At 37.2% G+C, this 22,620-nt stretch overlaps 2 protein-coding genes across 15 annotated transcripts in view; one reads left to right on the top strand and one right to left on the bottom strand.

Moving 5' to 3' along the window:
• LOC107714354 (collagen alpha-2(V) chain-like) overlaps nucleotides 1–13,974 on the top strand; it is a 31,520-nt gene extending 17,546 nt beyond the window's left edge. Inside the window, exons 13-51 of the mRNA XM_016520176.1 lie at nucleotides 20–73; nucleotides 1,673–1,726; nucleotides 1,930–1,974; nucleotides 2,134–2,187; nucleotides 2,310–2,354; nucleotides 2,448–2,501; nucleotides 2,664–2,762; nucleotides 2,860–2,904; nucleotides 3,031–3,129; nucleotides 3,308–3,361; nucleotides 3,554–3,661; nucleotides 3,764–3,817; nucleotides 3,900–3,998; nucleotides 4,107–4,160; nucleotides 4,254–4,352; nucleotides 4,428–4,481; nucleotides 4,645–4,698; nucleotides 4,834–4,887; nucleotides 5,964–6,071; nucleotides 6,155–6,208; nucleotides 6,633–6,686; nucleotides 6,776–6,829; nucleotides 6,925–6,978; nucleotides 7,117–7,224; nucleotides 7,317–7,370; nucleotides 7,447–7,500; nucleotides 7,596–7,757; nucleotides 7,831–7,938; nucleotides 8,160–8,267; nucleotides 8,363–8,416; nucleotides 8,503–8,610; nucleotides 8,705–8,758; nucleotides 8,867–8,974; nucleotides 9,141–9,194; nucleotides 9,277–9,384; nucleotides 9,462–9,768; nucleotides 10,845–11,026; nucleotides 12,348–12,590; nucleotides 13,180–13,974. Of these exons, the coding sequence (XP_016375662.1) occupies nucleotides 20–73; nucleotides 1,673–1,726; nucleotides 1,930–1,974; nucleotides 2,134–2,187; nucleotides 2,310–2,354; nucleotides 2,448–2,501; nucleotides 2,664–2,762; nucleotides 2,860–2,904; nucleotides 3,031–3,129; nucleotides 3,308–3,361; nucleotides 3,554–3,661; nucleotides 3,764–3,817; nucleotides 3,900–3,998; nucleotides 4,107–4,160; nucleotides 4,254–4,352; nucleotides 4,428–4,481; nucleotides 4,645–4,698; nucleotides 4,834–4,887; nucleotides 5,964–6,071; nucleotides 6,155–6,208; nucleotides 6,633–6,686; nucleotides 6,776–6,829; nucleotides 6,925–6,978; nucleotides 7,117–7,224; nucleotides 7,317–7,370; nucleotides 7,447–7,500; nucleotides 7,596–7,757; nucleotides 7,831–7,938; nucleotides 8,160–8,267; nucleotides 8,363–8,416; nucleotides 8,503–8,610; nucleotides 8,705–8,758; nucleotides 8,867–8,974; nucleotides 9,141–9,194; nucleotides 9,277–9,384; nucleotides 9,462–9,768; nucleotides 10,845–11,026; nucleotides 12,348–12,590; nucleotides 13,180–13,326 (3,462 nt within the window). The 3' untranslated portion in view covers nucleotides 13,327–13,974. The remainder of the gene's footprint in view (nucleotides 1–19; nucleotides 74–1,672; nucleotides 1,727–1,929; nucleotides 1,975–2,133; nucleotides 2,188–2,309; nucleotides 2,355–2,447; nucleotides 2,502–2,663; nucleotides 2,763–2,859; nucleotides 2,905–3,030; nucleotides 3,130–3,307; nucleotides 3,362–3,553; nucleotides 3,662–3,763; nucleotides 3,818–3,899; nucleotides 3,999–4,106; nucleotides 4,161–4,253; nucleotides 4,353–4,427; nucleotides 4,482–4,644; nucleotides 4,699–4,833; nucleotides 4,888–5,963; nucleotides 6,072–6,154; nucleotides 6,209–6,632; nucleotides 6,687–6,775; nucleotides 6,830–6,924; nucleotides 6,979–7,116; nucleotides 7,225–7,316; nucleotides 7,371–7,446; nucleotides 7,501–7,595; nucleotides 7,758–7,830; nucleotides 7,939–8,159; nucleotides 8,268–8,362; nucleotides 8,417–8,502; nucleotides 8,611–8,704; nucleotides 8,759–8,866; nucleotides 8,975–9,140; nucleotides 9,195–9,276; nucleotides 9,385–9,461; nucleotides 9,769–10,844; nucleotides 11,027–12,347; nucleotides 12,591–13,179) is intronic.
• Nucleotides 13,975–15,445: 1,471 nt separating this feature from the next.
• The window catches only part of LOC107714392 (PTB domain-containing engulfment adapter protein 1-like), a 188,131-nt gene continuing 180,956 nt past the window's right edge, over nucleotides 15,446–22,620 (bottom strand). For 11 of the 14 annotated variants that reach the window (XM_016520217.1, XM_016520222.1, XM_016520224.1 and 8 more), the window contains 9 exons: nucleotides 21,078–21,149; nucleotides 20,563–20,661; nucleotides 20,099–20,236; nucleotides 19,795–19,911; nucleotides 19,625–19,711; nucleotides 19,201–19,425; nucleotides 17,991–18,123; nucleotides 17,745–17,839; nucleotides 15,446–16,214 (listed from right to left, as the gene is read on the bottom strand). In XM_016520217.1, coding sequence (XP_016375703.1) covers nucleotides 16,143–16,214; nucleotides 17,745–17,839; nucleotides 17,991–18,123; nucleotides 19,201–19,425; nucleotides 19,625–19,711; nucleotides 19,795–19,911; nucleotides 20,099–20,236; nucleotides 20,563–20,661; nucleotides 21,078–21,149 — 1,038 coding nt within the window. In that variant the 3' untranslated portion in view covers nucleotides 15,446–16,142. Of the gene's footprint in view, nucleotides 16,215–17,371; nucleotides 17,383–17,744; nucleotides 17,840–17,990; nucleotides 18,124–19,200; nucleotides 19,426–19,624; nucleotides 19,712–19,794; nucleotides 19,912–20,098; nucleotides 20,237–20,562; nucleotides 20,662–21,077; nucleotides 21,150–22,620 lie in introns of all 14 variants that reach the window. The other 3 variants (XM_016520225.1, XM_016520227.1, XM_016520226.1) reach the window with 3 other exon arrangements.

Genomic DNA, 22,620 nt, shown 5'->3' with positions numbered 1-22,620 from the left:
GAATAACTTTTATACTCAGGGAGCAAGAGGATTTCCAGGGACGCCAGGGCCACCAGGCTTAAAGGGCCTCAGAGTGAGTAAATTCTTAGTCTCTAGGCCTCATTTAAGATTTACATGTTTTGCTTTTTTTTATTTTTTTTTATTGAAATGTGGTTGCGCTTTAAAAAAGTTACAACAAAGACAATATGACTAACAATGAATAAGAAATATTTTAAGATTCTGGAGGTCACTAATCAAATAAGCTAATTTGTGACATTGACCATGTGCACTCGTTTTGCAATAAATTACAAGAATACAAAGTAGAAGCATTGTTAGTAGTCTCAGATTTTTGAACCTTGCTGTTTTATATGCTCTCTCTCAATGTTATATCCCACTTTTGTCAAGTGTGAGAATTTCATTCTCTTGGTCTGGGGATCTTTTCAAGGTGCTATTTTCCTCTTATTGAGTGCATTTGAATTTTCAAAGCATCATTGTTTTGGAATTACTTACAGATCATCCACCAGGCCACCAGTTTTGTCTTGAATTCATCACAATACATCATATGAAATACCTGTAAGCTATGTCAGAATTCACTCACAAAATATGAAAATAAATATACAATCATCATGTTCGACAATAAGTAATTGCAGCTTATTTTGCACAAGCACCAACCAACTATTCAGCACAAAGTTCCCTTGGTTGAAAAGACAATTCACATGAATACTAGAATAGAATGCAGAATTTACAAAGAATGATTTTGAAGTTACCAGTGCAAAATTATATTCCTATTGTCAGTGTTGGGAAGGTTACTTTGGAAATGTAATAGTTTACAGATTACAAGTTACCCTATTTAAAATGCAATAAATAGTGTAACTATTTCAATTACTTTGTTAAAGTAATGTAACTGATTACATTTGATTACTTTTTGAATACTTTTCTAAATTTCTAATGAACGTTTTCAACTGTTAATCATTTTCAAACATTTAAACCAGGCAAGGTTAACCCTACAGTAATACTCAACACTGATTACTGTCAGACTTTCAAAATCCTTGAATTAAGATTATAAACATTTAATTTGATAGCACAGCCACCACAAAACCAGACTTTAGCACATCTTTTTACTTTGAGGTCGTTCTGAGTTTAAATACAGATTTAAAATCATAACAAGATATAATTTAATAGCTATGATACTGTTTTTGAAATCAAATCTTTGCATAGAAAATATGTCAGGAAACACTGCCATCTAACAATGCCTTGGAAAAAACAGTTAATCTTAAAAAATAAAGCATATACATCAACCCAAATAGAAAATAAAACAGTTATCGAATAAGCGTGTGTCCTATTCTGTGTCCTAAACTCCTGAAACATTGATGTATCATATTTTAGAACTGTCAATGCATTTTGGGAAGAAATTAATTAAATCTGTCTGTGTGTGTGTGTGTGTGTGTGCGTGTGAAAATATTCAGATGTAACCCCCTTTGTAATCATTAACATTTTCATAAGTAACTGTAATTTATTTACACATTTTTTTCTCAGTAACTGTAACAGATTACAATCACATTTATTTTGTAATTAAATTACGCAACTCTGTTACATGTGAGTAGTTACTCCCCAGCACTGCCTATTGTTACTTTTAGGTTTCTAGATGGAGTCTAACAAAATAATAATCCTGCTATGTCCTTTCATAATTCAGGGGCACCAAGGTCTAGCTGGACTTAAAGGAGAACGTGGAGCTGTGGGATCAAAGGTTTACATTATGCAATTTTACTTCATTATTAAGTAGCCACTCACTATAAACCCTAACAGTTAATATTGACAAAGCTTTAAAAGAGCAGAGCTGTAGGGCTTCATATTTGTCTATTTATAAATACACACAAATATTAAATATGATTGTATTAACCATTTCATGTTTCTAAGTACATTTTCATCATATATTATTTATTATTTTAGGGTGAATCTGGTGGACCTGGTGCAATGGGTGCCCCTGGTCCTATGGTAAGAAGACCACATCCCAATACATTGCAAACTGCAATTAAAGTAGAATTACTGATGTGAATCCAGTAAATAAAAACAGACATTCTTCATTCTTACACTGCCACAAATGCTTCTAGCCTTATTTCCAATAAAATTAAAATGGCCTGTTGCTAAATGCAGGGACCCAGGGGAATGCCAGGAGAAAGAGGACGCCCAGGCCCAAGTGGCACAACGGTGAGAGTAAAAACATTAATAAGTGATAGCACCTTTCCGATAACTTTAATAAGAGCTTTTGAGTATAATAAGAGTAGTGTTATTATTATTATTATTGGTAATATTTTTCTTTTTTATTTCAGGGTATGCGTGGTGCTCAAGGAAATGTTGGAAAACCAGGTCCAATGGTAAGAGATTTTAATGAACCAAAGGATAATATGTGACAAACCAAGCAGCTACAAACCTCATGATGCTAATCTCTAATGGTTTAATTGTTTAAGGGTCCTTTGGGAATTAATGGTGCCCCAGGGTATCCTGGAGCCCCAGGCATGAAGGTTGGTAATGATAGCAAGGACCTAGGGCCTATACATAAGTTTTGTATCATTTTTACATATATAGCTATTAATCCTATATATTGTAATAGTTCAGCTGAACTTTAATACTACCTTAAAACATTGTTAAATCTAGTATTAAAAAGAAATATAATTGCTATACAGGGTCAACCAGGACCTACAGGTGTGAGGGGACCAGAGGGGCCACAGGGACAAAGAGGAGAGACAGGACATCTAGGCAGACATGGACCACCGGGACAACAAGTATGTTTGTGACTGTCAATTTGAAGTACATGATCACAGATCCAAAGTCAATTTATTAATCTGTGATGCAAATTGAGCATGATAATGAATTTTTCAGGGGCCTATGGGCACTGACGGTGGTCCAGGTTCCAAAGGCCCAGTGGTATGTTAAAGAAAAAAATATTTACGTAATACATTAATGGAAATCAGCAAAAATGTTAAAATATTGCAATTTTCATTGGATTACAAATGCAGAAATAGGCAACTAACACAATATCATTTTCTCTAGGGAGCTCCTGGTCCTCAGGGTCCTGTTGGTCTGCTGGGCCCAACTGGCCCACCAGGACCTCAGGGAAGCACTGGACAGCCTGGGATCAAGGGTCAAGGGGTAAGGCATTCTTCGCTCATGTTGTGTCATATGCATTTATGGACTGAAGATTTGTTGTGTTCATATAATGTAAAATAGCTTACAATATATGTACTAGTTGTGCCCTAAAATGTGTATCATTAAGAACAATTAAGAACACTGAATCTCAAACCAGTCTTTTGTTTTATGTTGTGTTAAGGGAGATGTAGGTGTTTCTGGATTTAAAGGAGAAGCTGGACCTAAAGGAGAACCTGTAAGTTTTGATTGAATAATACTGTAGACCTATATATATATCTTTTTTCACACAGGTGAAGAATGCAATTTCTATACCATGTCATCAAACATAATTACAAAAACAGTAACTGTTTTCTAACAGGTACAAAAACTAGGAGAAGACAAAGAACACAGAAATTACCTTTAAGTGTAATGCATTTTTTTGTAATAGGGTCCACCGGGAGCCCAGGGAGTAATCGGACCTCAGGGAGAAGAGGGAAAACGCGGACTCAGAGGGGATCCAGGTTCTGTTGGCCCACTCGGCCCTGTTGGTGAGAGAGTGAGTCTAGTTTTCTTTTTATTGCCTTTACAAAAGCAGACTGCATGAATGTAATTTAGAAAACCACCTCAATTTTCATGGGGTTTTTATTGTCTAATGTAGGGGGCACCTGGAAACCGAGGCTTCCCTGGTCAAGATGGCTTACCGGGTCCAAAGGTAATAAAAGAGTTCAATTAAATCCAAAGTATTAACTAGTTGAATTTAATTCGCTGAATACTTTTGTTCATAATTATCTAAGGGTGCACAAGGTGACCGTGGAATTACAGGAACTCCTGGTCCTAAAAGCTCTACTGGCGATCCAGGGAGAACAGGTGAACCAGGTCTACCTGGCGCAAGGGTAAGTGAAATTTTTCATGTGTTGTGTCTTTATCGTAGAAAAGTCAGAGAAGAATGCACCAACTCCTTCAAATACATTAATAAATTTTTTGCATCCTCTTTTTCTTAGGGTTTGACAGGTACACCTGGAGTTCAGGGTGCCGAAGGAAAGCCAGGACCACTGGTACCTTTATCTGATGTTTTCCATTCATGACTGGAATAAAATATCCACATTTTTAACAGAAAATAAAGAAATGTTACCATTCACCTTCTACAGGGTGCTCCAGGTGAGGACGGGCGCCCAGGGCCTGCAGGGTCACCTGGAACAAAAGGCCCTCCTGGAACTATGGGATCAATAGGCCCAAAGGGTTTTAGTGTGAGTGGAATTTTTTATTCATTTATTAATATATTCTCTATAAGTACATGACTTATCATTTGAACAATAATTTAGGGGGATCCAGGAAAGCCAGGTGAGCAGGGATCTGCAGGAGTTCCTGGGCAAAGGGTGAGTTACAGCAGTTAAATGTATTAACTACTTTTGACACCACAACAACTGAGTGTAACTGCATAACAACATGCTAAAAAAAACAAAAACCTTTGAACATTCGAGCAATCACATTGTTCTAAATGAAAATGAACTTTACCCCTCAACTCTGACTTTCTCATAGGGACCACCAGGCAAAGATGGAGAAGTAGGCCCAGCTGGTCCACCAGGTCCACATGTAAGTGTGCCATTTTGTCTCTGTACAATCTCTACACAACCATCTGCTTTTGCTATTGTGTTGTATAGCTATTAAACTTACAATTAGAAGAGTGCAATTAGAGTACAATCTATAATTTTATTTCTTGATTTTCAGGGTCCAGCAGGTGAGAGAGGCGAACAGGGACCTCCTGGAATGCATGGCTTCCAGGTGCTTGATTTATGACTATTTAATCATTCAAAATTATTTTTTTCCCTCCCCCAAAAAATACTTGGAGAGGTTTACAGGCATCTTGGCAGGAATGGGGTCCTGAGGGTGTTCTGGAGGAGCGGGCACTGGTGGGCACTCTCGAGGCGCGGGCACAGGAGTGCGCTCTGGACTGGATTCGGGGACTGGAGCCCTCCTTGGGCTAGACACGGGGACAGGAGCCCTCCGTGGGCTAGACTCGGGGACAGGAGCCGACACAGGAGCGAGCTCTGGGGCTGGAGCCGACACTGGAGCGAGCTCTGGGGCGGCCGGAGGGCTTGTGGGAGCCACGGCTGGCGGGCTTGACTTCAGAGTGGCCGGCAAACTTGACTCAGGAGTGGCCGGCGGGCTTGTGGGAGCCGCGGCCGGCGGGCTTGTTTTTGGAGCGGCCGGTGGGCTTGAGTGAGCCGCGACCAGCAGGCTTGACAACGGCGCGGCCGGTGGGCTTGTCTTCGGAGCGGCCAGCAGGCATGAGTGAGCCGCGGCCGGTGGGCTTGACAGCAGGGCGGTCCTCATACTACGGGGAGAAACAAACGGGAAACAAAAAACTTTCAAAACGAAAAACAAACACGGGGAAAAGGGGCGCCGCTTACTGTTTTGTAGGTCCGCTGTTCTGTCACGATTCACACTGGGAGAACGGGAACGAAGGAGCGAGGAGTAAAGCAAATTCCAAAGTCTTTAATGAACGCAAAGCTAGGAACACAGGAAATCACTGAGGACACAAAATGACATATAACAGCAGACGGGAAATGAGGGGCAGAACACACTTTAAATACACAGAAACTAATGGGACACACCTGGGATCAAATAAACTAAACAGGGAACCCCTGGAACAAATGAACATAAGGACCGGAATGGGAAGGACCAAATAAGGGCATAAAAATAAACAGAGCACATGGGGGGAGGAAAACACACACAACACATGGAACAAAGTCTGACACTATGCAGCTACTTCATAATCCTGACATATGTAGTTAAGACAAAAGTTGTTTTTAATGTTTTTAAAATGTTAATTTATCATTCTGTTACATTTTTTGTAGGGTAGCCCTGGGCCTCCTGGCACAGTAGGTGATCTAGGCCCTCCCGGTTTGCAGGGAATGCCAGGTGAAAGAGGGATATCTGGCCCACCTGGTCCAAAAGGAGAGAGAGTGAGTAGCAAAATTTGATTTACAGTGTGCACATAGATATTTTTATATTTGTAGTTCTTTAATTAACCTTTTCCCACATTTAGGGAGCTATTGGTGAGAAGGGGTCAGAGGGCACTCCTGGAAGTGACGGTGCAAGGGTAATTATTTGTATTTTTAAAACATCTTAATCGAGTGGTTATCAACTGGTGGGTTGCAAATCATTCTGATGGTGCCAATGACAAAAATTTAAAAATTAAATTCAATAAATAATATAAAAATAAAATAAATTAGCCATGATATTAATCTATTCCTGTTGAATTACTGTGATTTTGATAATTTCTCTTCAGTACAAATAGTTTAGAACCACTGCCTTAATTTATCTCTTATTGATTTTCAGTGACATAAATTTGAAAGAAACATTTAAAACTGACAAAAGTTGAGATAAAAGCATACATCTCAATATCAAGCATAAACAAATGTAACATAGACATGTTAGTAATCGAACAGAGGATTAACTGTAAAATACTTTTTCAAGCAGGCCCGATCATAATCTCATATTGATGTGTTGTCTTTCACATGTAGGGTTTGACAGGCCCAATTGGCCCTGCAGGACCTGCTGGTCCAAGTGGTGAGAAGGTACACACACCTTCTGTCATATTATTATCTATATTTTATTGTAATATTGTTTTCTTCTACCACATAATTCTAACGTAGTGTTTTAACAGGGAGAACCAGGCCCTAAGGGACCACCTGGACCTCCAGGATCAAGAGCAATGCCAGTGAGTTGAAGCAATGCCAGTGACATTGAAGGCAACAATGTTTCAAATTAGCCAAATGTATTGATTTAATAACAAATATTTGTGCTAAAACCAAGGGATCCCGTGGTGAACCTGGGCCAATAGGTGCTGTAGGCTTTGTTGGACCAGCGGTAAGTATACATTTTGAAATCTGACAAAAAACTCATGGTTGTTTGATATTGTATGAATTAAATTATGCAAAAATGCAAAGCTTTTTTCAGATCATTGAGTAAACTGGTTCTGAATCTGGTGTGCTTTCAAAACCATAGGGTATTGATGGTCAGCCTGGTGTGAAAGGACCACCTGGGGAGCCTGGACAAAAGGGTGATGCTGGATCTCCTGGCCCTCAAGGATTGGCTGGTCCTCCAGGGCCACAGGTGACAAAACACTTGCATAAAAATGGTTTTCAGAAGGTGCTATGAAGATGCTAGTGAATTAATAATCTCCTTCTTAATATGTGTGACTACAGGGTAATATTGGTGTGGCTGGACCAAAGGGTGGTAGAGGAACACAGGGGGCACCTGTGAGTATAGTTGTGATAACAAATACTGTATCATGCATTTTTAATGGCTAGTCAGTTAACAAACCTTAATGTTTAGGGCCCAACAGGTTTCCCTGGATCTGCTGGAAGAGTTGGCCCACCTGGTCCAACGGTATGTTGCATGGACTACAGAGGTCCACAATCACAAATCAGAAATTATGAAAATTCAAAACATTTGAAAGTTTTATTTAAAATTTATTTTCTTAGGGTCCTATTGGTGAACCAGGTCCACTTGGTCTTCCTGGAAAAGAGGGTCCTCCTGGTCTTCGAGGAGACCATGGACCCCCAGGACGCCAGGGAGAGAGAGGTCTCCCTGGGCCTGCTGGAAGCCCTGGAGACAAAGGAGATTCTGGAGAAGATGGACCACCAGTAAGTGCACCAGATGTTTCTCAGGTGAAATACTAAAGTGTAAAAACAGAATCTTAACGGTTATTTCCATTAGGGACCTGATGGTCCGCCAGGTCCTGCTGGAACAACGGGGCAAAGAGGAATTGTAGGCCTTCCTGGTCAAAGAGGAGAACGTGGAATGCCAGGACTCCCTGGGCCAGCTGTCAGTATCCATTACAAAACATTCAGAATTAAATATTTAAATAAATAAATTTTGTTGTTACATGCTGAAATATTAAAATGGTAAATAAATACTGAATAGAAATAGAAATTTGCCTCAAGTACTTACTGTTCCCTATGGTGTACATACTGTACTAAATGACATCTGAGTTTACTTTTTTTTTAAAAGACCTCCACTAATCTGCTTGCTCATGACTCATGTAGGGTCCTCCAGGAAAACAGGGCACATCAGGAGCCCCAGGAGACAAAGGACCTCCTGGCTCAGTTGGATTGCCTGGTGCTAATGGACCTCGGGGGGATCCTGGACCTGATGTAAAATATATTTAATATAATTGTTAGATAATTAAATTTGTACTGACTAGAGTTACTTGGCACAATAAATACCAATTTTTGGTTTTGATTATTAGGGACCTGCTGGGTCTGATGGCCCACCAGGAAAGGAAGGTGTCATAGGAGCCCAGGTGAGACCTAAAACCATCAAATGACCCATGTCCAAAACTTAAATTCAAGCTGTGCCAATCTTACAAAAGCTGCTTAATTTTTCAAGGGAGATCGAGGAGATCCAGGCCCAGAGGGTGCGACTGGATCTACAGGACCACCTGGTTCCCCCGGTCCTGTCGGTGCAACTGGAGGAATTGGAAAGAGAGGAGAGCCTGTAAGTCTCATATTTATATATATCTATAATATATATAATTTAATATATACTAGAATGCATTTTGGCTCATGTTTTCTTCACGCTGTCTTGGCAGGGTTCAAAAGGACCTTCTGGCCCTCCAGGTTCTGCTGGAAAACGAGGACTCATAGTAGGAAACCTATGACATTACACAATATGGCATTATTAGAAAGGCTCCAATTACCTTAAAGTTGCAAATCAAAACAACTATACAATGCTCCATTTCCAACTATTTAAGGGACCGCAAGGACCAAGAGGAGATAAGGGAGATGTGGGTGACCATGGAGAGAGAGGACAGAAGGGTCATAGAGGATTTGCAGGCTTACAAGGTCTTCCTGGACCACCTGTAAGTTATAACAAAGATCCCCTCTAGGTTCAAAGAAAAAAAAAGTTATTTCAAAGCCTCCATATTTTGCTTGAGTCGTGTAATTCATTAAATATAGAATACCAAGCAATATATTATCAGTGAAGAATTTTTCCATCGTAACATTTTACATTCACTTCATTTTTAGGGCACAACTGGAGAACAGGGAGCTCCAGGCATCTTTGGTCCAAGTGGACAAAGGGTATGCTTTCAACTTGTTTAATGTGAATGATTTACAACTAGTCAAATGGTGATTGACATGAAATAAACAATTTGTCTCACAGGGACCTCCTGGGCCCATTGGGCCGCCAGGAAAGGAAGGGTACATTGGACAGCCTGGACCTATGGGACCTCCTGGTTCAAGAGGATTTAGTGGTGATATTGGACCAGAGGCAAGTTAAACTTTCCTGCCACTTCACATAGCATTAAAACTTAAGACATCCACTTATTTTTGTGTCATCATGATTAGGGACCTCCCGGAGAACCTGGCCAACGTGGCCCCCCTGGACCTCCTGGACCTCCCACTGCAGCTTTGGAAGATCTGTTTGGTGGGCCTCAAGATTATGATGCTGGTCCTCCTCCCCCAGAGTTCAGTAAGGATGAGGGTCTTCCCAAGAGTAACTCAACAAGCGTGTTCCAAGCTGATCCTGGAGTTCAGGCTACTTTGAAGGCTCTGAACAGCCAGATTGACAGCATGCGTAGCCCTGATGGTAGTAGAAAGCATCCTGCCAGAACTTGTGAGGACTTGAGACAATGCTACCCTCAAAAAAAGAGTGGTAAGTTAAATTTAGGGTATTGCACAGGCAGGTAATTCATTATAACCGTATTCATTATTACCGTTGGTAATATACCAACTCAAGCTCATTGGAAAAAAACGTGCCTGTGGTGACATTTAAGAAAAATTATATTACGTTAATATCTTGCATGTTTCGTGACAATTTTAAAGTGAAATGTCTAGTGAGTGGCACTAAAAACAGTTTTATCCAATTATCCAATTTATCCAAACAGACTGCTGAAAGGAAATCTCTGGGGAGTGGCGCTAAAAGGTTAATGAAAATAATGTACCACCTATATAATCCTTACCGTAAACCTATCCAATAGTGTTAACGAAAGCAAATGGGAGATAAAAATACATTTGCTGAAGCAACCATGGCATTTGAGTGTGCTTCTACAAGTGTTTGAGGTCTTTTATAGTGACTCATTTTTCATGGGACTCACTCTTGAATGCTCCGCATTGCAAGTGCAATGTACCAGGTGAGCTACCAAGCATGTTTACTACATCAGAAAAGCTTTAGATATGGAGCTGATTATTTAAGGCAAACATCAAAATGTATTAGTTTACAAATCATGCACTATGGTAAAAAAATTTTGAGGTCACAACATAGTATTGTGCAAGAAGCCACATGAAAATAAGTCTTTATTAATCAATAATTTACTACTGTAATCAGAATTTGTGTGAACAGGAATAAAAGTTGTTGTTTTACTATTCATTTCAGCTGGAAACTGCAGTGCATTATATGTATAGGTACGTTTTTGGAGTTTTACAAAAATGTAGGCAGAGGCACGTCTTTTCAATGAGCTTAGGTTGACATACAGTCAGATATATTGAATTACATTTAAACACTTACTGTATATTATATATGGGAGAGAAAGAGATGAGACACAAATACTAAACTGTACTATTAAAAACTGTGCTACAGTTTTTACAGTATGTTTACAGTCTTGCTATTCTAACATTGTTGTTGTGGCTTTGTACCTTAGTATCTGCTATTTTAATAAGAACCAAAACTATTTCCCAGAATATTAGCAGTTGAAATCAAACAAACTTAAATGTTTCATCCCTACATCATAGGTGAATACTGGGTGGATCCAAACCAGGGCAGTGCAGAGGATGCCATTAAAATTCATTGCAATATGGACACTGGAGAGACATGCATCTCCGCAATACCCTCCAGCATCCCCCGGAAGTCATGGTGGAGTTCCCCAGGAAGTAAACCTGTGTGGTTTGGAGCCAATATGAATGGTGGAACATATGTAAGCAGGTTGAGGAACTCTTAAGAAAATAATTTTGTTTAATCATGTAAATTGTGTGAGCTCAGTTAGTACTACAATACTTAGAATACAAAATAACTTAGTATGGCATTGAGTAATAGACGTATCTATCACATATAACTGTATTTGCCTATTATTTATCTCTTTCCATGTCTTTATGAAGTTCACTTATGGGAATAAAGACCAGCCGGCCAACACTGTCACAGTTCAGATGACTTTCATCCGTCTGCTCTCCAAAGAGGCATCACAAACCATCACTTACCACTGCAAGAACACTGTGGGCTACAAGGATGAATCAGCTGGAAACCTCAAGAAAGCAGTCATCCTCAAAGCTTCAAATGATCTTGAGCTCAAAGCTGAGGGAAATAACCGCTTTAGATACACTGTCCTTGAGGACAGCTGCTCAGTAAGTACCCCGCAATTCATCATTTGTATAAAGGCACACGCCTTGTTTCAAAACCTAGTGATCTGTCTTGCTCTCTACTGCCTACATTTTTTAAGGAAGCCTAACTCAAAATGTAACCTTATAAGTGAGGATCGGATTTGGAACACTCTGCATGGAATGCAACCTTGTGCATCAATTCAAACAGCACTAGTTTATTTTAGCATGTTGCTAAGCTAACAACACTATACTATGCATAAAAATACACAATACAAACTGTGCACAGCCAGCCTTGTACTCTTCTAGGTTAAAAAAAAACTGTCGTCCATAAAATGCGTTGCACAAATTCGAACATCTGGGTTGTGCTGTTCTGTTGTAAATAAATCTTAACCAATGATTCCTAATTGCATCTACTTCTGGAAGGCCAAATAAAGTGCTTTTGCTTTCGTCTAGAAACACACAGCGTCTCCCTGATATGCTGCTTCAACACTAACTGCGGTTACTGACACCATGCCTTCTTTCTTTGCGTGCACATTTGCGGCGGGATTATGCAAATATTTCCACATAGTGGGGTAGATATGTGGGGGCGTGTTAGAATGAGCCGTTTTAGGGGGGCGTGGCAGAGTCTTAACTTTGATAAAGAATATCTCTTTGGTTTTGAGACTTTAGTCTTTGCAACTTCAGGGATCTTATCTATGCACAATCAGCTTGTAACACTCCAAAGAGAAAGGAAAACTTGAAATCGCATCATATGACCCCTTTAAGAAAATAATTTTGTTTAATCATGTAAATTGTGTGAGCTCAGTTAGTACTACAATACTTAGAATACAAAATAACTTAGTATGGCATTGAGTAAACAACTTATCTATCACATAAAACTGTATGTGCCTATTATTTATGTTGTTTTGTATCTTTGTTAAGTTCACTTACGGGAATAAAGACCAGCCGGCCAACACTGTCACAGTTCAGATGACTTTCATCCGTCTGCTCTCCAAAGAGGCATCACAAACCATCACTTACCACTGCAAGAACACTGTGGGCTACAAGGATGAATCAGCTGGAAACCTCAAGAAAGCAGTCATCCTCAAAGCTTCAAATGATCTTGAGCTCAAAGCTGAGGGAAATAACCGCTTTAGATACACTGTCCTTGAGGACAGCTGCTCAGTAAGTACCCCGCAATACATCATTTGTATAAAGGCACACGCCTTGTTTCAAAACCTAGTGATCTGTCTTGCTCTCTACTGCCTACATTTTTTAAGGAAGCCTAACTCAAAATGTAACCTTATAAGTGAGGATCGGATTTGGAACACTCTGCATGGAATGCAACCTTGTGCATCAATTCAAACAGCACTAGTTTATTTTAGCATGTTGCTAAGCTAACAACACTATACTATGCATAAAAATACACAATACAAACTTTTTGTAATTTAATTATACGTTATCAGCATTTCTCTCACTTTACTGTCCCAATGCAGTAGTGACGGTCTTGTCCGTTAAGGATTTATGTAATTCTGCTCTAGAATACATCCAAAATGAGGTATCTTACAGTTATGCTGCTTACCTTGTGAAACAGTCTTCATGTTGGGAGCATACATATGATGCAGTCTATGCAGACAGCTCTCTAGGTTTTAGAACAGAGCCAAAAGGGGGGATTTAAGTTAGATTTAACACACATACACATACAGTATCAGTAGTCCATAAGATATTACAAGTGCCCCCATACAAACCTAAATCGATGTCTTTCTCTTCACAGCAAGCAAATGGTAGGTGGGGCAAGACCGTGTTTGAATACAGGACGCAGAAAACAGCAAGACTACCTATTGTGGATATTGCACCTGTGGACATTGGAGGTTCAGATCAGGAGTTTGGCATTGATATTGGGCCTGTGTGCTTCTTGTGAATCAAGGAATAGCCATGAATTGAAGAGATTCCTGAGACTGTTAACGTGACTGCTGACAAGATCAGCCTTGTACATACAGAGCATGGGACTTTTCTGGCCCTGTAGCGAAATATTTATTGTGCCTTCCAAGCGTTTCAAGAAAACAACCGCTCCATACGTTTTTTACAGATTGATCCCTTGAAATTAGAAATTCAATTTAACTGAATTTTTATACTACAAGACTATTCATCAACTGCTGTTTTAAATTGAGATGGCAATTGCAAATAACACCGTAATGATGTTACACACTGTACCAACACTTAAAACGATTTGGATTTGCCTGTTTTCCTTACAGTATGTTTAATGTATTATTATTTTTACACAAAAATGGTGCTATAGAGGAAGTTTGCATTCAGTTGAGTGTATTTTGACTCCTAAAACTGTACTCTTGTAGATTCACTTTGTAATTACTTTCAAACCTAACTTACAATTAAAGATGAAAACGGTGATTCATTAGTGCAAGCTACCTCGTTTCTATAAACCGGCAAAAGCTGACAACAGACTCGCTGTACGTGAATCCTGATAAAGAGCTGTACGACTGATTGTATTTCTCTCATCAAAAGGTACAATACAGAGTAAGGAAATGCAAATAAAATGAAATGCATCTGAGACTCTTAATTGCTAAAAGGTGCATTATTATTTCTCTTTCCCAAAATGAAAACCAAGGGCAATGCAGGGTTTTTTTTGTTTTTTTTTGTCCATTAGGTCTACATTTTAAATGCTTTTGTAAAGGTAAAAGGCACAATGTAGTAAAATAAAATGCTGGTGCAATTAAATTAGATGCAGTATTGACAATTTTTACGATGTCATATTTTCTAAAGCATGCAGGTATACTTATCATTCTTGCACTTTTTCTTCTTTTATTAGTATTATTTTATCCTATTTTAGAACTCTTTTAAGCCATTTGGTATGGATTTGAAACTAATCTCATGTATTTGCTTGCAAATTAAACATATCCTCAGTAACATTTATCATTTTATTGAATCAATCAAAACAATATTTCTTCTTTTTTTCTTGAATTTTATAGATACTTGTTTCTTTCCTCACCTTTTAAGCATGAAAATATATTTTTAATTAATAAAAATGTATGATATTGCTTTGCTTCATTATATCCTCTGTAAGTTGCTAGAGTGATTTATGCAATTTTGTTAAAACCTGTCGGAATGTTTTTTATTCTTCTTCTTTTTAAATGTATTTTTATGCTTTGAGTAAACAGTAAGAAATGGCAGGGATAATATTAGTTTAAAATATTTTAAAAAATGGTTTTAACAAATATTGTTAAAATATGGTCCTTTCTGTATGTTAAAAATATTTGACTAAAATAATTGTCAAATATGATCAGAACTGTAAACACCTATAACGAAGACTGCTCATTATATTGCTTGTTATACTAGTATTTTGGGGGAATCATAAAAATGGGTACTATTTACTGAACAAAAAGTGTGCTTTTATGAATCCTGTTTGAATGTTCTATTATTATGCCTTGTATACATGTTCCTCAGACAGGCTTTCTACAGGTTTCTACAACAATTGCACTGATTGAAATATGACACATCTAGGTGCAGCACTACTATGAACGGAAAAACACTTTTGTTGTACATACAAAGGATGGGAAAGAGCAGCTACCAGAACAGCGATGGAAGAAGAATGAAGTAACGCACACCAAGTTGCGGTGCTCTTCAGAAAGACACACTTATGAACAGTACACAGAAGATTACATGATTGAGCCAAATTAGATTCTGAACCATCATTATGAAATATAGCGTGAAAAACAAACATTTTAAGCTTTTATACTAATTTTAAGAGTAAATTTAAAAAATGAATGGTACTCAAGTACATAATGACCATTTTACTGTAATATTACTATCTCTTGACATTGTATTTTCAATACATTATCTGCGACTTGAAATAAATTACTTAAACACTACAGCATGTGCGTGAAGACTTGTTGAGCCAAAAATATATACATAAACAAAATTCGTACAAGGTCTCTTATTTAATGCAAGTAAAGGTCTAAGAAAGACATGTTACAAAACATGACTTACACAGAGAATATGTACCGTTTTCTTTTAATGACTACAACAGCATAGGCTAAAATAATGCTGAATTAACAATAATACATGAACAGAGCTCTTTCAAAGTGCTTCCTTGTGCAAGAGTATACTAAAATATATAATATAAAATTAAGCTGCAATACAAGTACATGTTAATGTGGAAATAGTCCAGTCCTACAATTTAACTGCTGTTCAGTTAAAAAATACTGTATTTTAATGGATCCATTGCTATTAACAAAAACAATATCATAATTTTACATGAGATTTGATACAAAAGGAATGTTATTATGATGTATGGTACCGCATTAAGTGTTAAAAATAAAGCTAAAAAATAACGTAAAGGGAACTCTCCATAATGATAACGTTGTGATTTGTAATATGCCAAACAGATTAAAAACAGTAGCTTGTATGTGTAACATAAGCTTAAAGAATTTGCCTTTGAACAGTTATGAAACTTCGACACAGACTGTGCAATTGGACATACTTCCTACATCCTTCATTGCCTGTACAAGCAAGGGGTGTTAAAACTACATTACTAGGTTTTTTTTTTTTCAGTTCTTACAAAAATATTGATCTACTGCTTCAGATTTCTCAATATACTTTTTGTATAATGCAAATACATAAAAACGTAAGATAAGACATTGACATCTTGACTGTAAACCCGAGTTTGGCACTTTAATACAAATGGTTTAACATGAAAGTGACAAAACTTTCTTCTTGGCATCAGCAGCGACCTTCTAGTGGATCAAGGGAAAAGACAGTGCCCTCTACTGTTAGTCCCATTTTGAACCCCTCCTGGAGAGGGAAAAAAAAATACAAACACTATTAGAATTAATCCTTTAAACAGTGAAATACATGCAAGTTTATTTCAAATAATACGCAACCACATTCTACATTTATACAAATCTGTTTAATAAGTAAAAAGCCTTTTTTTAAGCAGGGCATGCGGCAGAAGAAAATGACACAGGGCTTAAAGTAAGTGTAAATAATTTATCTTAAGAGACATTTGCAGGGATAGTTCATCTAAAAATGAAAATGTTTTCATCATTTAATCACCATCACGTTGTCCCATGGAACACAAATGGAGACATTTAGCCATACAATGAAAGTGAATGGCGACCAGGGGCCATAAAGCTCCAGCATGATATAAGATTTGTGCATAATATTCAAAGTTTTATGACATAACAGATTGAAATTTAACCCATGATTCAATGGAAATCATCTGCCATAGTTCTCAAATCTCATTTAGGCGATTTGAATATGTGCATATTTGCATATTGTAAATAACAACTGATTCAAAAATTTGGTTTGTACCTCAAATGAAACTTCTGCATGGCTTTAGAAGTCTTGAAATATTGTATAATATAATATAATTGTCTAATATAAGTCTATGCACACAGTTTGTGGAAATCAACTCACCATTTATTTTCAATGTATCCAAAAGAGAAGTATAAATGAGAGACAGAATTTTCATTTTTGGATAAACTATCCCTATAAAACAGTTAGGCATGCCAAATTAGACCTAAGCTATATGTCATCTGAAAAAAATCTAATTTCCTTAAAATACAAACCATCTTTGCCGCTGCAAGCAGAAAGAGAGCAAAGAGACAGAAAATTGAGGTTGTTAGTTAAGCAAAACTGGAAAATGATATAAATATTTAAAGTAACTGCTCTGTATGCAAAATTTACTGCATGTTAATCTATTTTAAGTTAGTCTATTTTCAGGTTCAATGCATACGTAAAAAAAAAAGCAAACTTAGCAGTTAAGTCTATGCACACAGTTTGTGGAAATCAACTCACCATTTATTTTCAATGTATCCAAAAGAGAAGTATAAATGAGAGACAGAATTTTCATTTTTGGATAAACTATCCCTATAAAACAGTTAGGCATGCCAAATTAGACCTAAGCTATATGTCATCTGAAAAAAATCTAATTTCCTTAAAATACAAACCATCTTTGCCGCTGCAAGCAGAAAGAGAGCAAAGAGACAGAAAATTGAGGTTGTTAGTTAAGCAAAACTGGAAAATGATATAAATATTTAAAGTAACTGCTCTGTATGCAAAATTTACTGCATGTTAGTCTATTTTAAGTTAGTCTATTTTCAGGTTCAATGCATACGTAAAAAAGCAAATTTAGCAGTTCTCTTGAAAGTTTTCCATCTACAAACAGTATAGCACTCTCAAGCCAAATCCAAAATGAACATAAAACCAAATATAATCATATTATTCCCTTCTGTACTGAGAGAATCTTCACAACTGCAGCAGTTCCATCAGCTGCTCATTTACACCAGTCCATTTGCTAATAATTCACAGACATGCAATCACCTGCATTTCATCCAGCTTGGACTGGATGTCAGGAGGAAAGTCAGCTGCCCCGCAGGTGAAAGGGTCAAATGGCTCTGCACCAAACAGGTCTCTGCCTGAAGAAGAAAAGGGCAGTCTTTTTTCCCTTCATTTTACAGGCCACTGAAGCTAACATCCATAATATACAAGCCTATGCAACCTGATCTTTTGGCCGAATGAGCCAACATTTCTTTTGGTAAAGAAAAAGGGGGAAAAAAGACAACTTACTAATCTCTGTAGGCCTTGCAGGGGGTGGAGGAGCCGAGCCATTACTTGCTGGTAATGGAACCAATGGGGTCATTGGAGAAAATGGAACCATGTCAAATATGTCAGTGGGCGTCTTCGAGGACATGCTGCTTCCCTGCAAATGTGAATTATGCGTGAAGTACATGAGCAATGTGAAGAATCACTCACTTGAAAACCATTATCATATATTAAAACTTAAGAATAAAGTGCATATTAGAGCATATTACATTATACCACATTATACAACATACTATTTATTTATAACATTGAAGTCAACACGAAATCAAAATAGCCCCAATTCACAAATGTTTTTGTGAAAGTTTCATTGTGTGCTTTGAATGAATGAATGAATGAATATTGACCCTATTCACATTCAAAGTGTTTTGTGTTTCATTGTGTGCATTATTCCAATAAATAAATTAATAATTACATTTGTATTTTTTAATGAGTGAGTCAAAAATATCTTTAATAAAAACATAAATAAAATATAATAAAATAAATAAAAATTGACCCGATTTACATTCCAAGTGTTTTTGTGCATGAGTGAATGAATGAAATGAATGAATGAATCTTGACCCATTCACATTCTTGGTGTTTTTGTGTGTTTTGTTGTATGCATTATTCCATTATATATAAATCAATAATTACATATGTATTTCTTAATCAGTGAGTCATAAAAATATATATTTTTAATAAGAACATTTAAAAAAATAAAATATATACCAGCCTTAAAAAAGAAAATTCTAAATAAATAAAATAATTCTCAACTCAGAGAATTAAATTTGAATTTACTTGATTCAGTTGAATTAAAGCTCAACTTCTGAACTAAATTTACTACTTCGCTGATTCTATGAATTCCATTTTCTCAACCTTTTCATGATCCAATCAACTTCCAAATGATAAAAAGCCCTACCTTTCCCCCTTGCTAAATATCACAATTTCATTTGGAAATATTTCAGTAAAATGACAAAATTCATGACCACTTAATGCTGGTTCACACTGCCCCAAACAAACACCAACAGGGTAAACACACCGATCCCAAAAAACCCATCAACCGCTGGAATCTAGTGTATGCGTTTGTTGGGGCAGTGTGAACTAGCCTTTAAAATCTGAGGGCAAAACTTAGCGAAAACAACTGAAACCAACAACCAATACCACAAAGAGAGAAAGTGCAAACAGAAAAGTACTTAACAGGAGGGTGAGGAACACTGGCTCCACTGGGAGACTTTGACAAAGCTGGTTTAGCAGGTGGAGGAGTCAGAAGACCAGCAGAAAGGTTAGAGTCAGGTGAGCTCATTGGCGTTAGTGTAACAGAAGAAATTTCGAGGCACGAGAATGAAGTCACGTTGTGACACCAGAAGAGAGATGAGGGTCTCTGAAGCATATAGGCATCATTAGAAGAGTTAATGTGAAGAAGCTGTGGAAAGATCAGAACTAGTCAGCACTAGTGTTTTAGTTTCACTGTATGCTTTTTTTTCTTAAAAAAGGAAAAGCTTATGAGTTTAGAAGAGGTCTTTTTAGGCATAGCTGATATCTGTTTTGCATGCAGCTAATTAACAGAATGGTGAACGGCAGTTAGGTGCACTCTACTGAGAGGAAGTCCACGCAGTGCTTACAGGAGGAACTTGAGCAATCATCAGCTGTTCGTCTAAGACTTGCAACTGCTTCTTCAACTCGGAATTTTCAGCTTCAAGATCTTGAATCTATAAAGACAGACATTTATTTGTCATAAATGATTTGAGTTATTGCTTTGTGTTCTCTAACTGCAGTTGTATATCATACTCACTCTTTTCTGTAGGCCACCTATCTGTTTCCTCGTCTCTACGTCTTTTCCCCCGGACTCCAGAAACTTCTTGTATGCCAAGTCAAACGCTTGGCCGATGGTCAAAGTTATCTCTTCTGCCTGGAATCGACAGATACATGACAGATCATTTTCCTAGTAACATCATCAGCAGTGTTTTGTTTGGCCATTTGTCTTCTGAGACACATTTAAGTATCCATTTAATTTAAATGTAAAAGTTCAAAAACAATATGAAAGAGAGACAAATCATTTCTTTAAAAAAAGATTAATATGACATCTGCTGTCTTACACATTTTTCACTGTCAAGCACATAGCAGAGATGTTTGTTGGACTCTGAATCTTTACAAATGAATGTGAATATCCTTTTGTCTGTCTTATCATCTGCACAGAAGGATATCCGGTGCAATTGACAGTTGTACTGTACTTCCTGTGAAGAAGAAAACAAGATAAGAGACAGTATAGACAAAATATAGGGTCTCTAAACAGAGATGGGCATACAGTGGCACCCAAAAGTACTTGGACACACTTAAAAAAAATTTTTTTTAGACTAAACAACAAAATATCCTATAGTCTTTTTTGGCAAATATATAAAGTGAGTTCCCCTCAGGCTCACACACTTCAACAACCAGAAATCGTCCAAATACTTTTTTATAGGGCCTTTACAGCTCCTCAACTGGCTTCTACTTAAACAACATGGCTCGTGTGAGACACAATTGGTTTCATAAATCTGTTTGTTAGGCTATATTCACATACTTTTGATTTAGGATCTAATATTTTTACTCCGTAGATGGAGATCTGTAATTCCACTTTTGGGATCTTCTGTCCCTCTGACTTCTTAATGTGTTTCTGAAACTTTAGAGAGAGAGAGAGAGAGAGAGAGAGAAAAAACACAATCAGATATGTTTAAGATCAGTTTTTAAAAAGTCCTTGGTTAATTAACCAATATAATGTGTTGTTTTATCTTGAGTTGATAAAAGAGAATTCATGTAACACATTCATATAATAATAACAATAATAATAATAATTTATTATTATTTAAATATGACCTTCTTCAATTGATATAGCATTTCCTATTTAATCAAAACCCCTTATAAGTGATAATGTAAGACTGAGAGTGGAGGGTTGATGAAATAAAATTCTCATTAAACAGGTGAAACAGCTGGAGGGTTCTGATATTACATCTTCTCAAGAGAAATAACACTTCCTGTTTCCAGTTGGAAGCAATGGCGCCTTCTGTGTGCAGCCAATGTAATACTACAGTAACGTACCTTGAGCTTTCTGACAGCATCTTTCACCACCTCCGTACCTTTGGGTTGATCAACTTCTGTATGCCCCAGAAACTGTGGGAAAAACATGAAAATCATATGATGTGGAACTTATTTTTATTTTTTTTTTATAAATATTTGAAAATAAAATAAATCAAATCAAGTCTAAGGTCTGTCAATTATTAAGGAAATCATTGAAAGACATTGACCACAAAGCAAGCCACATCTATGCTTCCGTTTATTGTACAAACACTCTTTTATTGTGAAATACAAATAGAGAATTTTTAAAGAACTTGCTCTTTTTGCATATAACATTTATAGTGACTTTAGTGATCAAGCTACAAAATAAATAAATAAATCGGGGAGAGTGGGGTGAGTTGAGCCAGTTTTTACTTATGCCGTGTTTAAAGTGAGCACATGACAGTAATGGGTCTTAAATATTAAACTTAAATATGTACATACATTTCAGGATGTTGTGCATCCTTGGGAATAATCCACTTGGGTCTAAAATAAACTGCTTTCAAAATAGGCTTTCCAAAAAAAGTGGTCTTGCCCCCAGTGAGGGGTAAATTGAGCCTCATGGAGTTAAACTGTGCCACTGATTATGCTGAAGTAAACTGAACATTTTCACCTCATGCTATATCAAAGGAAGAGAAATTCAATAAAAATGACTTAAAATTTATGTGTGAGCCTTGTGATGGACTGGCCGTTCATCTAGGGAGTTTCCTCAACTGTGGCTCAAGACGCTGGCTTAGGATCCAGCTCCCCACGACCCTAATAAGGACATGTAGGTTTGGATAATAGAATGGATGGATGGATGACGTCTTAAACGTTTTATTTAAAGGTATAGTTCACAACTCTGAAGACGTTTTTTAAATTATTAAAACATTTCAGAACAAAAAGTTCAAATTGAAGAATTAAACATTTTTTTTTTTTTAAATAAAAACAGACTGCAATTGACCTTCCAGAAATGGGCTAATAGTACTCAACATCCCACTTATATGTTGCAGGGAAATACAATATCATAAAAACTTCAGTGGCCAATTTTCATAAGGCCTATTTAAAATTTTACAGAACAAAATCAAGTTCAAAACAAAGAACAAAATTATGTATGGTGTAAAATTAATGAAATATAATGTAGAATTACAGTAAACTAGCTCAACTTACCCCATTCCTACCACTTTAACAAACTTGTATCATCCAGCAGTTTAGAGCTAACATCATGCTAACAGTAAAGCCTCATATTATAACCTTCCAGGGGCGTAGATTACGCGGGGGACGTGTCCCCCCACTTTTAATATCACGTTAATTCGTCCCCCGCACTTTTTCAGGCAAGTGTGTTCGCATAGAGGTTTTCAAGAGCCGGTGTGAATAAATATAGATTTAAATTCAAAGAGACAGGATAGTCTGTGCATGATCTGATGTTTTATTCGGACCCAGAATAAGGCGAGATGAACATCACGGAGCGCTAAACACTCATGCAGTGTATGTTTCATTCATACTCGAAGCCGGAGGCGCTCTCGCGCAGAAAGTCGTATGAGGAAAT

Source organism: Sinocyclocheilus rhinocerous, unplaced genomic scaffold, assembly GCF_001515625.1.
Source record: "Sinocyclocheilus rhinocerous isolate Xijiao unplaced genomic scaffold, SAMN03320098_v1.1 scaffold449, whole genome shotgun sequence".
In the NCBI taxonomy this organism is placed as follows: Eukaryota; Metazoa; Chordata; class Actinopteri; order Cypriniformes; family Cyprinidae; genus Sinocyclocheilus; species Sinocyclocheilus rhinocerous.
This window is presented reverse-complemented; position numbering and strand designations above follow the sequence as displayed.